This window comes from Melanotaenia boesemani, chromosome 18 (assembly GCF_017639745.1).
Source record: "Melanotaenia boesemani isolate fMelBoe1 chromosome 18, fMelBoe1.pri, whole genome shotgun sequence".
Lineage (NCBI taxonomy): Eukaryota > Metazoa > Chordata > Actinopteri > Atheriniformes > Melanotaeniidae > Melanotaenia > Melanotaenia boesemani.
The window spans coordinates 11,319,580-11,334,624 of record NC_055699.1 but is presented as its reverse complement, the minus strand read 5'-3'; the positions used below and the strand labels follow the sequence as shown (position 1 = coordinate 11,334,624).

The 15,045-nt window shown below is 39.8% G+C and overlaps 1 protein-coding gene across 1 annotated transcript; it reads left to right on the top strand.

The window, feature by feature from the left end:
- Nucleotides 1–722: 722 nt before the first annotated feature.
- Nucleotides 723–14,869, top strand: trpc1 (transient receptor potential cation channel, subfamily C, member 1). The gene is made up of 13 exons (XM_041968329.1): nt 723–1,271; nt 1,940–2,094; nt 2,173–2,274; nt 2,402–2,604; nt 4,669–4,800; nt 4,944–5,139; nt 5,671–6,007; nt 7,632–7,771; nt 8,900–9,046; nt 12,093–12,277; nt 13,300–13,501; nt 13,800–13,994; nt 14,382–14,869. The coding sequence occupies exons 1-13, from the start codon at nt 1,106–1,108 to the stop codon at nt 14,607–14,609; spliced, it is 2,388 nt and encodes a 795-aa protein (XP_041824263.1). The 5' UTR covers nt 723–1,105; the 3' UTR covers nt 14,610–14,869.
- Nucleotides 14,870–15,045: the final 176 nt, after the last annotated feature.

The window sequence follows — 15,045 nt, the reverse complement described above, 5'->3', positions numbered from 1 at the left end:
TTAAATATTGCTGCACAGATAATATTGATTTGCTCATATTTCCTCCTTTCATGCATGCAATCATACTGTATCGCATATGTGTAGGAAATGATAATTACTGCTTAGCAAACAATTTAAGGATTTGATTAGCTTTGCTGTTCTTTTCGGTCCATTGTGAAGTAATAGCTTACTGCCATGACAAATTTCTGAAAGCAGCATCTCACGTCCTTTGTTATTATTTCTAAAGCTGTTTACTGTAAATCTGAAAAGCACAGGATCCATGAAGAGAGCTACCAAGCTTCTTCACAGGCTGCTGTGAACTATTTACAGAACCTCTATATCATTGTCTTTCCTATATGCAGTAAACGTCGTCAAGCACTTCCAAACACATCATTACACAGTGATGTTCTCTTTAACTGATGTCTGTGTGCTGATGTGGGCACACAGTTCTGCACATACCAGAAACCACAGAAATTGTCTTTTTCTGTCACATTAATGTGATCATATGCATCTACACTGCCATAATGTGTTCATCTAACTATGTTCCGATGCTGCGTCATCTCTGGTGTGTGTACTGACAGATATGACATGACATGCTTACTTCCAGTTAAGAATTACATGTACTTTTAGGCATATCTGATGCTGCCCATTGTACAGACTATGATCAACAAACAGTACAAAGAAGTACTGTTACGTAACCATGAATCATCACGGCTTTGTGCCTGCGAAGCGACCGCGCGCGCAGGTGGAGGAGCAAGCATGCGCATTAGAATCCCCATGAGCAGCATCAGGACCAAAATGATACTCAGCGAGCCTGCGTTGAGAGTGAGAAGATGGTGCATGTAAACACGGTGAAGGAGACGCTTCGTCAGACTCCAGCAGCCATTTGCCTCGATTAATTTGTGACTTAAAGTCTAAACCAGGCGAGAAGAGGTGATATTTAACCACGAAAAGCGAACGAAGAAGAAACAAGCACGGCTGACATGCGACTGTAGGAGCGTTTGTGATAATGACGACGCTGTAAACCTTCACGACGGACTTAAAAAAAACAAAGAAAAAAAAGATTCCTCTAAAGTTACCAAACATGGCAGGCTTTCCTATGTGATGGTCGCAGGTTTCTAGTGGGATGCACATCAGTGTTTGTCCGTACTCGCTCTCCGTCGTAATGGCAGCTCTGTACCAGGGCACGGACGCTTCCTCTCCGGACAAATTTCTGGCCTTGAAAGACGTGAGAGAAGTGAAAGAGGAAACCACCCTGGATGAGAAGCTCTTCCTGCTGGCATGCGAGAAAGGTTTGTCATTGTTCATCTTTTGTTTAATCTATAATTATCCAATATTATATTTTCCACTAATATTATATAAATGCTCTTACCTTCTATATGTACGGCCTACAAACTGTATATTCATACCACTTTTTTTCAGTGAATAACTCCAGCAGCTGCCTACATGTTAACTCTGAACATTTGCCCACGGGGGTTCAAATATATTTTTAGCTAAATGCTGCAACCCTGAAAGTTTCCCCTGTCTGATCTGCTGGCTCCTCTCAGCTTCCAACATGGAGAGGTAAAGCAAACAAAATGAAGAGAAACAAGGCAAGACAGACGTTGTGTGCGTAAAATAGCAAAGCAGCATGGTTATTCTCAGCTAGTCAGGTCTGACAAGAATGTTTCATTGATAGGTGTAGCACGCTGCACAGGTTGAGGTTGTTTTGGGTGAGCAAGTCAGTAACTACCACTGTGACCATATAAAGTCTCTATAAACATGGCACAGCAACAGAAACTGCCCTTTGAGGGAGATGTTATTGTTATACAAGATTAAGGGGGCTGCTGGAGCAGATCCTGTTCTGTTGGCGTGCTCGCCTTGCAACCACCACTGTGTGTATGAGTCTTATTGAGCTGAATTTGTAAGAATTAACTAGTGGATTCTGTTCTTAGTATTTTTTCTCTGATGTGCTTGCCAGGTGACTACTACATGGTGAAGAAACTACTGGAAGAGAACAGGCACGGCGAGCTTAACATCAACTGCGTAGACGTGCTGGGGCGAGACGCTGTGACCATCACCATTGAGAATGAGAATCTTGATATCCTGCAGCTTCTACTTGAACATGGCTGCCAGGTAACCATCACATACATATACTGCAAATTCTTTCTGCACGTTTTCTTTTTTTAAAATTCTGCTTTTGTTTCTGTGAAGGCGACAGACGCCTTGCTGGTGGCCATAGACTCAGAAGTGGTCGGAGCTGTGGACATCCTTCTCAACCACAGGCCAAGGCGATCTTCCAAGCCCTCAATTGCTGCAAGTCCCAAATAATTTTTGCTCAGAAATCCTTTTTCACAAAAAATCCTTGTAGATTGAGATAACAGAACAGCATTACTTTTTTGTTTCTGCACAGTATTTTAGAGATTTATGCTATCTTTTTCAGAAACTGATGCAGCGGATCCAGAACCCAGAGTATTCCACCACCATGGACGTGGCTCCGGTCATCTTGGCAGCACATAGAAACAACTATGAGATCCTGACTATGCTACTCAAACAGGACATCTCTCTTCCCCGACCTCATGCTGTTGGGTGCGAGTGCACGCTGTGCAATGCTAAAAACAAGAAGGATAGCCTGCGGCACTCCAGGTACAGGCCAAGTTTAGAATTCAGAAAATGTGTGAACAGCTTTGTCCAGAAAGTTGTTTTAAGAGGATTAATGTTACTGTAACATGGAAAAGTCAGCATCTTTTTCTTCCAGCTTATTCTTTTGTTGTTTTAGTTTCCTGACAAAGATAGGCGCTTAAAAACTACTCTAAATCAGTTATCAAAGGATCTATTTCTGAAACATTCTGGCTCCTTTTAAAAGTCTTCTCAGTGTCTTGAAATGCAAGCTTATGTGGAATATTCAGAGCTTTTTTACAAATGCTTTTAGCCCCCCGTTTTTACAGTATAATGAGTGAACACAAATGATCTATTCAGTTCTCTGTTACTCCTCTACTATTTGTAGTTGTTCAGCACTGAAATATAATTTAAATTCAAGCTGTAATTTGAAGACAAAGAGCAACAACAGCAGCATATCCTCAGTCCTTTCCATTTCCTTTAGTTTCTGATACCATCTCAGCTTGCAGATGAGATTTGGTTAATCTCCTCCGCTGGGCAGTTTTATTCTCCCAGCAGGGCACTGTAGCCACCCACATATCACACTAAATGAATCAGTCTGCAGTTTTTCTGCCAAACAACATGGAGGTCAGAGTAGGTACAAATGAAGCAGCCAGAACACCGAATGCTTCTCCATTTTCTCTTCTCTCATCTGTACACTTCTGCAGTGCACAACAGGAGTAAATGCAGCCCTTTGCAATGTCACTCAAATGTGAAATGATGCAGAACTGCATCATGGTACATCAATCCCTTTACCTCTGAGTTGAATGGCAAGGTATTTGTGAAATGCTGAAAACAGGCCTGACAGTAAAAATTAGTTTTACATGACCAGCCCAAACGTCTGCATGAGGAAACCAAATTACGACAGCAATGCTTGCCGTTCTTCAGACATGATATCATGCTGCTCCGATAACCCCATAAACTTCCTTCTCTGCCAAACTTTTGAATGCTGGGAGTTATCTTATTAGACAGCTTTTGCTTTCTTGTTAGACTGTTATTTGTTATCTTTTGCACGTCCTGCCTCATATAATCTTCTTAATTCTTTATCTGTATTCACAGTGGCAGTCCTGGCAAAGAATGTTCTCTCAGTTTTTATTAACATTTAATATTATGTTGTAGTTTCAGCTAAAAAAGCAAGCAACCGATGTTTTTTCTTTCATGGATGGCGTCAGTAGAGGTTGTCCGGCACACTTTCTGAACTGCTTTTGCAGAAACTCAGCACCTGTGTGAGTCTAGAACTCTAAGTTTAGGTTTTCTGAGCTAAACTGTAAAAGTAGCACATGGATTAAAATGAGGAAAATTACATTTGCATTACTTAATTACTATTACTAGTGCATCTTGTCCTTTACCCACTTTATTAATACTGCAGTTCTCCTGATTTTTTATGACACCAGTCTTCCTGAATCCTTTTCCATCATTATGACATCCTATAATCAGGAATCTTTCAGTTCCTTTAGAAATTCACTTTCACATGGGGTTAAGATGCAGATGTGTTAATAGACACTGCCCACAGGTTAAAAATGTTGATGCTTTTTATTGTATGACCATTCCTATGCAATTAAATGAATTGCAATTTAGCGTTAGGGCGGTATGGCTCAGTGGGTAAAGTGGTCGTCCTGTAGCCCAAGGGTTGCTGGTTCGATCCCGGCCCGGCAAAGCTCATGTCGAGGTGTTCCTGAGCAAGACACCAAACCCATAATTGCTCCTGATGGGTGGTGGTTGAGCGCCTTGCATGGCATCTTCAGCCATCAGTGTGCGTGTGAATGGGTGAATGTGACGTACATGTAAAGCGCTTTGGATAAAAGAGCTATATAAGTACAGACCATTTACTTTATTTTACCTTTTAAAAAGCAAAATAAAGGGTGTCTTTTTAAAAGAATTGGATGTTTGTACATTCAAAGACATACTGCTTGGAGACATATGCTGTCATGTTGGACTGGTAAAGATTTTATTCAATCCAAAATTTCTGTTGTATTGTTTAATTTTTGCTTTCTCTTCCTTACCAAACATTTCAATAGCCTCGTCCTTTAAACAAAAATCATCTATTTTCAGGTTCCGTCTTGACATCTACCGCTGCCTGGCCAGCCCCTCTCTCATCATGCTGACTGAGGAGGACCCCATACTCAGAGCATTTGAGCTGAGTGCTGACCTGAAGGAGCTCAGTCTTGTGGAGGTGGAGTTCAGGTACAGTCAACTGCTGCGCATCCATCCGACGTGTCTTGCTAGCAGAGAAACGGTCACAGGCTCTCAAAGATGTGTACTAAAACTCTTACCTTATAGCTAAGATCCTTAATCAGCTCTGATTACATCTCTCTTTTTTATTCCAGGAATGATTATGAAGAGCTGGCAAAGCAGTGCAAGATGTTTGCTAAGGACCTACTGGCTCAGGCTCGAAACTCTCGGGAGCTTGAAGTGATTCTCAATCACACGTCCAGCGAGGATCATGTTGACAAGAGAGGCTTGCTGGAGGAACGCATGAACCTCAGCCGACTTAAACTTGCCATCAAGTACAACCAAAAAGAGGTTTGTTAGTGAAAGTGTCGAGTCTGCAGCATATGTTAGCTGATGAAACGACCTCTGGTTTCAGTCAGTATCCTGACATTTGTAGAGAGAAAACAATAACACGTGCCGTTTATGATCTTTTTACTGCAGCAGCTGTCAAATTTAACAGCTGCTGCAGAACTTCACGTGCTTGTCTTTGGGAAATAAGTTTGGCAGCTGAAAGTACTTCCTCCAGGCAATTAGATTAAAAGATAAACTGAAGGTTTTTGTTTGGAGCTGTGGGATGATTTATTGCCAGGATCACTTTGAAGTCTTGACTCATATGTCATTGTACAGTTAATAACACTGTTTTTTGCTGAAGAATAACATTGATAAGATCTCTCCAAAAGGTACATGTAAGAGTACATGAAGCTAAAACAAAAGATCCTTATTTGATTTGTTCCACTCCAAGGAATAAATAATGATGTAGCATTCAGTTGAAATGGACCTGCTCATATTAAATATCATATTTGTTTTTCTTTCCATCATTTCCTCCTGTTTTTATCTTTACAGTTTGTGGCTCAGTCCAACTGCCAGCAGTTCCTCAACACCGTCTGGTTCGGAGAGACGGCTAGCTACAGGCGCAAACACACCTGTCTAAAGATGGCCACGGTCCTGACTGTGGCTATACTTTGGCCGCTGCTTTCCGTCTGTTACCTGGTGGTGCCACGCTCCCGAGTCGGCCAGATAATCCACACACCGTTTGTTAAGTTCATCATTCACAGCGCCTCCTACTTCACCTTCCTGCTACTGCTCAACCTGTACTCTCTGGTCTACAATGAGGGCAAGAAAAACGAAATGGGTCCCGCACTGGAGATGATTGATTACCTCCTCATCCTCTGGATCATAGGTCAGCTTTTTACCCAGTAAATGATGCACTCAGTGTGTGTGTGTGTGTGTGTGTGTGTTTTATTTATTTTTTTATTTTATTTATTTTTTTTCAATACTTGGAGGTCAGATTTCTATAACTGAATAATTATTTATCTCTTAATACACAAATTAGAGCTATAGATAGAAAATAGAATAAGAATCAAATTCTAAAAACCAAAATTTAATATTTTAACATCACAAGACTGCTGCTAATGTCTGCCTAAAGTCTAGTATCCTGTATCTATAATCTTATCAGGCTGTACATGACAAATGGTGGTTTCTCTCCCCTGTGGTCCATCTGAACACTGGCATTAACAAGCTCCGTATACATGCAAACATTCTTGCATAAACGTGCACAAGCTAGCTCATCAGTTGTGGCTAGATAGTGACAGTTAGAAATGAACTCTATCTCTCTGGAGAGGGAACTCCCTACCTTCCTTCTCTGCCAAGAAACCATTATCATGCACATTCAGTCTCCTTAATGGCCTTGCTGTGCATGTGGTTCTAGCATCCTGCTTCTCAGCAACTCTGTCCTATACGTTTCATCTCTTTCATTACTAGGTTGATTAATCATCCCAAAAACCAAACCTGACATGATGCGTAAAGGATGTAGAAGCAGTTATGAAAATGGTTGTGGGGTGATTTCCAATTTGTCCTGTATGCTGTGGGAGTGACAACAGTAGTTGAGTCATTAGTGTAAAGTATAATGGGTTTTCTCAGCACACTTCTAGTTAAAGCAGTTGCTTAAGTACTGCAAAAGTTTAACATCAAAGGCAAATTTTAACTTTTTCAGCTTTTTTTTTCTTTTTTTTTAAAGTTGCCTCATTTCAAAACACTGCAAGATTTGCACTCCAGGGGCCCTGCAGCATCATCACATCAAGTGAGATGGGCGTAATGGAAAGGATGAGATTGCTAATGATTATCCTCTGCTAACATCCTCATGTTATTAGGATGTGAGCAGCAGCTATTACAGTCCCTACATGAGTTGGATGTTTCCAGCCAGCAATCACAAGTTAAAACGGATGTTTTTGTTCCTTTTTGCTTTTCATTGTTCTCTCTTCCTCTCTCCTCTCATCTTTCTCCTGCTCTATCCATTCTGCTATTCCACTGAGCCAAATGCTTCAAATTAATGGGGAATTCAGATGTTGTGAGATTTCAAGTGTACATTTCCATTTGGCTACATGTGTGCATCTTGCTTTGATTTCTGCCATAGATCTCAAAGAAATGAGCTTTCTGTGTCAGAGCTTGTCTCTGCTTTGCTTGCCTTCCATTGACACACCACACCTTGATTCGTCATATATCCTCGATATATGTAGAATGAATGGAATTCTATTAGTACAAGAAAAGAAAAGACACTCGCACTCATCTTTATTAAATTCCACACACATCTCTAAATCTCATAGTTGACACATTTTCACAACCTTAATCTCCCTTTTTTTGTGTCATACATTCCTGTTTCCCCAGGGCTCCCTCTGTGAGATGACTTATGGCTGAATCTGGAAAAGATTTTAAAATATTCCAGATGACAGCAAAATGCCTTTTTCCAGTCACACTGTATGTGTGTGTAATATATGTGTGTGATGGTGAATTTCTGCTCTCTATAGGAATGGTGTGGTCGGATGTGAAGCGTCTGTGGTACGAAGGGTTGGAAGACTTTCTGGACGAGTCTAGGAACCAGCTGAGCTTTGTGATGAATTCACTGTACTTAGCCACCTTCGCCCTCAAGATTGTTGCTCATAGCAAGGTGCACACACATCACAATACACACACACACATTTCTTATATGGAGAGGTTTGATAGCTATATTTTTTCTTTACTCCAGATAGGGCAGAAAACTGACTAATACTGGATAAAACTGATTTATTCCCGTTTTCTTGAAAAAAACAGAAGTAGTTCATCATTAATCCTTGGCTTCCTCACAGTTTATTTAATTGTGTTTACATCTCTGTTTATATTAAATTTAGGGAAGACTTTGGAAGCGATTATTAAGTAAACACCACAGTATCAATAAGATTAATAGAAGTATAATTTACACTCTCTACGGGATATTTTACAGTTGCATTATTGTGTCCATTTGCAAAGCTCACAGGGTTATGAGGATTGTGAGAATACGCTCAGGTTATGAAGGCATGCTTGTGTGCAGTCCACACCAACCTGGAACGATAATATTTAGGATCTGTCCAATTTTGACAGGGTGAAAGGTTCGCTTGAATAGGAGAAAAATAGTTTTATGAGCTGATGCAGATGGCAAGCCATCATCTATTATTGTTTTTAACAGTACAGTTTTCTGTTAACACGAGTAATGCAAAAAGACTGACAACAATACAAAGAGAAACCTATTTCAAGTGACAGCAAACAGCTACAAGATCTAAAAAGCTGTGCATTGCACTCATTCTTTGTGAACGTAGTGCCATAATCTGACCCTATTCACCAGGGAGTTATTGGAGGCAAGGCAAGGCAAGGCAGTTTATTTGTGTAGCACATTTCATGTACAGGACAATTCAAAGTGCTTTACATAAACCAAAAGCATTACAGATATTAAGAAATAGGAAAAGGCAGCAACACATAGCAGGAATCACAATAAAATAATAAATTACATTAAAATATTTAAAAAGGAGGATAAGTTTTAAAAAAAGTGTTTAGTATAAGCACAGGGAATCTGGGCAGGAGATGAATGTGGTAATATAGAGCCTTACCACAGCCAAGCAAAAAATTTGTCAACAAATCTTCAAGAATATGCAAAAAAAAAACATAGCTATGAGTGTTCTAAGAAAAGTTGGCCGAGCACAGAACCATGTAGTTCATGGGGTCATTATCAGCACAGTTTAGCTTGTTTAAACTTGTGTTATAAAAGTGTTTATTTGCTCTGCAGTTCAAAGACCAGATGTTCAATAGGAAGGACTGGGACGCCTTCCATCCCATCCTGGTGGCTGAGGGCCTCTTTGCCTTTGCCAATGTGCTGAGTTACCTGCGACTTTTCTTCATGTACACAACCAGCTCCATTTTGGGGCCACTACAGGTAAGAAAGCAGTGGAGACAAAGGCACTTGGGATTTTGTGAAATATTCACTTTAAATAAGGGAATAAAAAACTAATACTTATACAATTATTATAAAACAACTCCCTATTTTTTATCACTTTCCATAGCAACACACACAGAAACACACAGGCACACACTTGTACCGCCCACTCTCTTCCTCTCTTAGTGAATGTGAACACTCAAGGGCAAGCCCATATTAAGCATGCCGCCAGCTGTGATGAGCATTATGATAACATCATCATAAGTGTTTAGTATAAGCACAGGGAATCTGGGCAGGAGATGAATGTGGTAATATGCTCACAATAAACTGAACTCATCATTATAAAGGCTTGCAGTTTGTCATCATTTGCATCACTGCTGTCATGATCAGTGGGTGACTGCTTTCTGACTGCGAAACAGTCCTTAAAATATTTCAGATTTCAAGCTGAAGGGTTTTAGATTTAATTATGTCACACTCTAGCAGCCTGTATGATCTGTAGCCATCTTAACAGCAAATTTAGCTGAGATGCGAATAGTTTTACAATAAATGTGAAATTGTCCTTGAATTTAGTCAGCGGCATCTGAAAAACCTTTCTAAAGACGTTTCCTCGCTTTTTGGACATATTTTCACATAACTTGCTGGATGCTGTTTTCTCTTGTTGTCCAGCAGTTGTTCATGAAACATTTTCAGGTCCAACAAGATTACATTTTGCGACATTTTCAAAAACAAACATCTTAAATGCAACCAACATGACCATTACAGATTAAGTGCAGACTAGAAGCTCAAGTCTTGGAAAAACATGCATTAATTTGCCAACGGCTACTGGCAGCAAAAAGTGACAGAAATATTTTTCAGTAGAGCCGCATATGATTAGCTTTATAGCCTGGAGACAATAAGCAGATGGGCATTTCTATGTTTTTTGTTGTTTTTTTTTTCTTGTCAAAACAAGCCAAAAATCTGGTTTGCAAATTTACTGTGAAACCCCTTTAACAGTTACCATCCCAAAGGTGTCTATTATTAAATAATGATATTGCATTTGATCAGCCAGCTGGCTTAAAGAAAAGATAGAACCAGCCAACATCTGACTGTGCTGACAGTCTAGAACTTTCCCTCCACGCGTGACATGTATTACATAAAGCAGTCCTCAGGTGTTGCAGTGAGGTCGTCTATTTTTTGGGATGCCTTCCTGTCATTAAGTCAATGCATTTTACATGGCTGGGTAATAAAACACTAAGGGTGCTCAGTAGATTGCTAATGAACACGTTTCTGCTTAAATCTCCACTGTCTGCTTCCATTTCCCCTCCCTCACTGCTCTTCCACTCAGGCCGTGACATCAGCGTCTGGCTTGGCAGGACGGAAAAATGATTAGCTTCGGAAAGAGATGTGGCTGTGCATTCACTCACACTCACATGGCAGACACACCTCTCCACTAATGCACACGCACCCACACATTTCAGCACTCTCCTGATATCAGAACAAGCCAGTATTTCAACCAGCTGCACTCACAAGCCCCCACTGATGTGTATGCACACAGATCCACACACTCAGACGGTGAGTCAGGACTATGTGGGCTTCAGCAATGAAAGTTTCTCTGAATTTGTCTTTCCTGAAGAGGCCAGCTCATATGTCTGCCGGGTAATGGCCCCTGCTGGGTTTGGAAAGAGTGACTGAAGGTGCGTGCATCTGCATGCTCACGGCCTAGACTTAACCTCACTGAAAGCATCAATCTGCTATAACTGATGGTCACCTCAGTGTGTTTAAGTCTTCTAGACTTATGTAATGCCATGGTTTTGCAATACATGCAAATTTCAATAGACTTTTGATTTTTTTACTTTAGGATGGTGCATTTAGAGTTTAAAGTAAAATAAGAAAGTGCTCTTAGAGATTTGTCAGCCAAAATTGCCACTTTAAGATCCTCTTTTCATGAATTAACATGTAATGTTTGCTTATTGGGCTATTTAGTTGATGGTGTTTCCCTGTATGTGCATTTCAGCTACTTTAAACACAGCAGACCTCCTCTAGTCAATGTTTGGAGCTATTACATTCATGATGTGTTTGTACAGTAGGCTTGTTGGGCTACCTGAGGAGGAATGCACAAGGGGGGATTTAAAAATGACAAGTGGATGAATTACCCCAACAAACCAACCCTTTTGATCAAACAAGCTGGGTGGGTTTCAGCACAAACACTCCAGTCGTCATTCACCCTGAGGTGCGGGCAGAGTGGTCGCACTGGACACGGTGAGTTTGTGTTTTGTAAGGGAAGGTTCAAGCATCCTTTTAAACAGATAGGCCACACAAGTCTATTAATAGTGATCTGAGAAGACTTCCCTCTACTCTTCGTGTTTGTCTGTCTTACCTCAGGTACATTTGGGTGAGAGTTATCCAGCTGAAACGTCATGTTGCTTTTTCCACTTCCCTGAATCGGGACTGCTGCTAAGCAAGAATATGGGTGACAAAATAAGCTACAGACTGTCAGAAAAAGGGATAAAAAGCAGCAAACCATCACATTTTGGCAACTTCAGCACTGTCTTTCTAATCTTAATACATTAGGAAAGAAATACCTGTGTCAAAATTCAGTAGACAAATACAGAAGCTGAGTAACTATTTGAAGAAACTGAAATTAAGATAATCAATAAAGATGAAAACATTCTGTTAGAACCATTGCATTTGCACTTTTAATGCCATTTTTAAGAAGTAAATGTGAGATCTTATCTTAAATATTTGACTTTAAAATTTTATGGCTACATGTGATGGGTAAAGAAAAGCTTGCAAACATACTTAGTGAATTTAAGATATCGCAATATTATCAAGCTTCTCTGTTATAGATGTGTCAAATCTAGTGAATTACAAAGTTTTTCTGTGACAAGAACATAAGCAGCATCACACTGATGAGAGTTGAGACCACCGCCAGCACCATCCAAGATTATTAAGGATCATTTGAAGGATTATTTGAAGAAAAATTTTACCTTTGATGATAACTTATGAACACACGATTTGATCAAACAAGCAGCAGAAACATAACAGACAAATCTCTGTGTCTCCACAGATCTCCATGGGTCAGATGCTGCAGGAGTTTGGCAAGTTTCTGGGCTTGTTCCTGCTGGTGTTATTCTCCTTCACCATTGGACTCACTCAGCTCTACGGAAAGGACCACAAAGACCCTTTCAAGAAATCCTCCAAGGATTGTGAGGGCATATTCTGCCAGCAGCAGAGCAATGATGCATTCCACACGTACGGGCAAAGAGTTCTTATTTTGAACCATGGTGGCGTTAGTGATGAACGTTCAGAATATTTTTCACTTAATATCAGTAGAGTCAAACATGATCCGAACCAAGCATGAAATAATTTAAAGACAACCACATAACAACAACAAAAAAAGAAAAAAAAGTCAATTTTCTATACCCCTTAGTCGCAGGGAAGCTGGACCCCATCCCAGCAGTTAGCAGGCAAGAGGCAGGGTACCCCCTGGACAGGTCGCCGGCCCATCGCAGGGCACATGACCAGTATAGATTATTTTTTTAAACAGTAATCTATTACTTTTTAGTGATTTATTTAATTAACCATATGGTATGGTGGCCCTGAAGTCTTACATCAATACAAAAACCACAACACTCCTCAATTTTTGTTATGAAGTGTTGGGGTTTTTGTATTACTGTGACACTTCAGGACCACAGTAATATGGCAATATCATAAAAACATACATGTTACTATAGCTGACAAACAACTAATTCAAAAATTTGAAAATAAATTAAGTAAAACACCATATTATGTCTGTGTAGGTCTTCTCAGGGAGATATCTTTGAAAGAGTCTCTTTAGAAGTGATTCAATGAAGATATCACAAGCATCTTAAGTGGAGTCTTGCAATGTGTGTATTATAATTAATGATCTTTCCAAGTAATCATTATCCCGGAAATAATTCAGCCAATTGGAAATAAGCCCAGGGTAAGTCCCCCCCACCCTATTACAGCTCTGATAAGCCCCAGCTCTCATTATCTGGAACAGGATAAAGTGTAATAGATGGATAGATAATTAAGCCATTCATTCTTTTGTTAATTGAGGCTTAAGGGAGTGTGTCATATTTATTTAATTTTTAGCTGTGTGAAAGACAGTTTTATGGTCAAAGTCAGGTTGTAAATTAAAGTCTTCACAATAACTTTTGCATATTTGTGTTAGTTTAGTTTTTGCTTTATATCATTAAATCCTTCTGATAGATGTGGAAAGTGTTCATATACCAGCTTCTTCTGTCTTCCAGGTTTATTGGGACCTGCTATGCCTTGTTCTGGTACATTTTCTCCCTGGCACATGTTGCACTCTTTGTCACCCGCATCAACTACACAGAGGAGCTGCGCTCTTTTGTTGGTGCCATGATCATAGGCACCTACAACATTGTGGTTGTTATTGTGCTGACCAAGCTGCTGGTGGCCATGCTCCATAAAAGTTTCAGGCAAATTGCAGTAAGTCCAAACAACTTTAGGAAAATTCTCCCCTTTGTCTGAAGCAATTTCAATTAATTTTGGACCTATTTTCGTTTGTTGTTAACATTTAGTTTTGCTCCATGTCTCCATAAATTGCTCCCCAGATGTTAAATAGTTTCTTTGGAACCATCTTATTCATTTCCAGTTGGCTTTAGCGCCAGTTTGATTTTGATTAGATGAAAATAATGGCTCTGCATTTTCAGGATTCCTTCTGTACTTGGATAAAACTTTGAATGCTATGTTCTAAAAGTTCTTATTCCCTTTTGGTCTGTTGTAGAATCATGAGGATAAGGAATGGAAGTTTGCAAGGGCCAAACTCTGGCTCAGCTATTTTGATGACAAGTGTACTCTGCCTCCACCTTTCAATATCCTCCCCTCACCAAAGACTGTCTGCTACTTGGTGACCAGCTTGAGCAAGTGGATCTGTTCACATACCACAAAGGGCAAAATGAAGAGGCAGAATAGTCTTAAGGTGAGATAAAAAAAAAATTGAGATACATTTTTCAGAGAAATCTGTGTCCATTATTGCTCTAAAATTCTAATTTTTGCCTCCTAGCAGTCTGTGGTTGTTGTCTGGCATCAAATACAGTCAAGTTGGCCAGTGACAATAATAAAAATCTTTTTTTAAATGTGTTAAATAAAGATTTAAATAATCTACCAAATTACAAATTACAGTACTTTGATTTTAGAATGCATTTTTCCATAAATGAGGTTTGTTTTAACATGCATTTTGTGTCACTGGCTTCAAGGGTAAAAAAAAATGATTTTGATTATTCCCTACATATTTCCAAAATAACCATTTAAGTTTAATCTATAACTTCCCATCACTGTTAATTCCTTCACCGCTGTTTCCATCCAGGAGTGGAAGAACCTGAAGCAGAAGCGTGATGAGAACTACCAGAAGATCATGTGTTGCCTGGTGCATCGTTACCTGACCTCCACGCGGCAGAAGATGCAGAGCACAGACCAGGCCACGGTGGAAAATCTAAATGACCTGCGCCAAGACCTGTCCAAGTTTCGCAACGAGATGAGGGATCTGCTGGGCTTCCGGACGTCCAAATACGCAATGTTCTACCCAAGGAGCTAAAACAAAACACTTTCCCTTTCTGCCGCCCGCTTCATAAAATCTTTGCTTCGTGTTTATTTGGGATGCTATCTGATCTGAGCATGTGCAAAAAATTCTGCTCTTTCGAGTCACAGAGGCATCTTTAAAACCTGGAACTTTACTCAAGTAATATGTATTCAGCACCAAAGTCTGCAGACTCAGACCCCCTATCTCTTATTCTGCTATTTAACTTTTTTGTAAATAAAGGAAGCCATTGATGAATAAAGATTTATGGAAATTTTTACATTCTTGGAATTTAACTAAATATAAAGGTGATACATTTAGTTTAATCTAAATTATTTTATCTTTAATTTCTCTTCTTGAAACTTTTTTGGCTACAGCAGGTCAGACAGTCCAGGAAAATATGAACCGTGGAGCCAACTCCCTGGTGTTCCAGACCATGTGAGAGTCACATTAC

Coding starts and splice junctions, on each gene's coding strand:
- trpc1 (XM_041968329.1), top strand. CDS start 1,106: ATGCACATCAGTGTTTGTCCGTACTCGCTCTCCGTCGTAATGGCAGCT. Junction 1,272..1,939: donor CCTGCTGGCATGCGAGAAAG/GTTTGTCATTGT, acceptor TGTGCTTGCCAG/GTGACTACTACATGGTGAAG. Junction 4,801..4,943: donor CTTGTGGAGGTGGAGTTCAG/GTACAGTCAACT, acceptor TTTTTATTCCAG/GAATGATTATGAAGAGCTGG.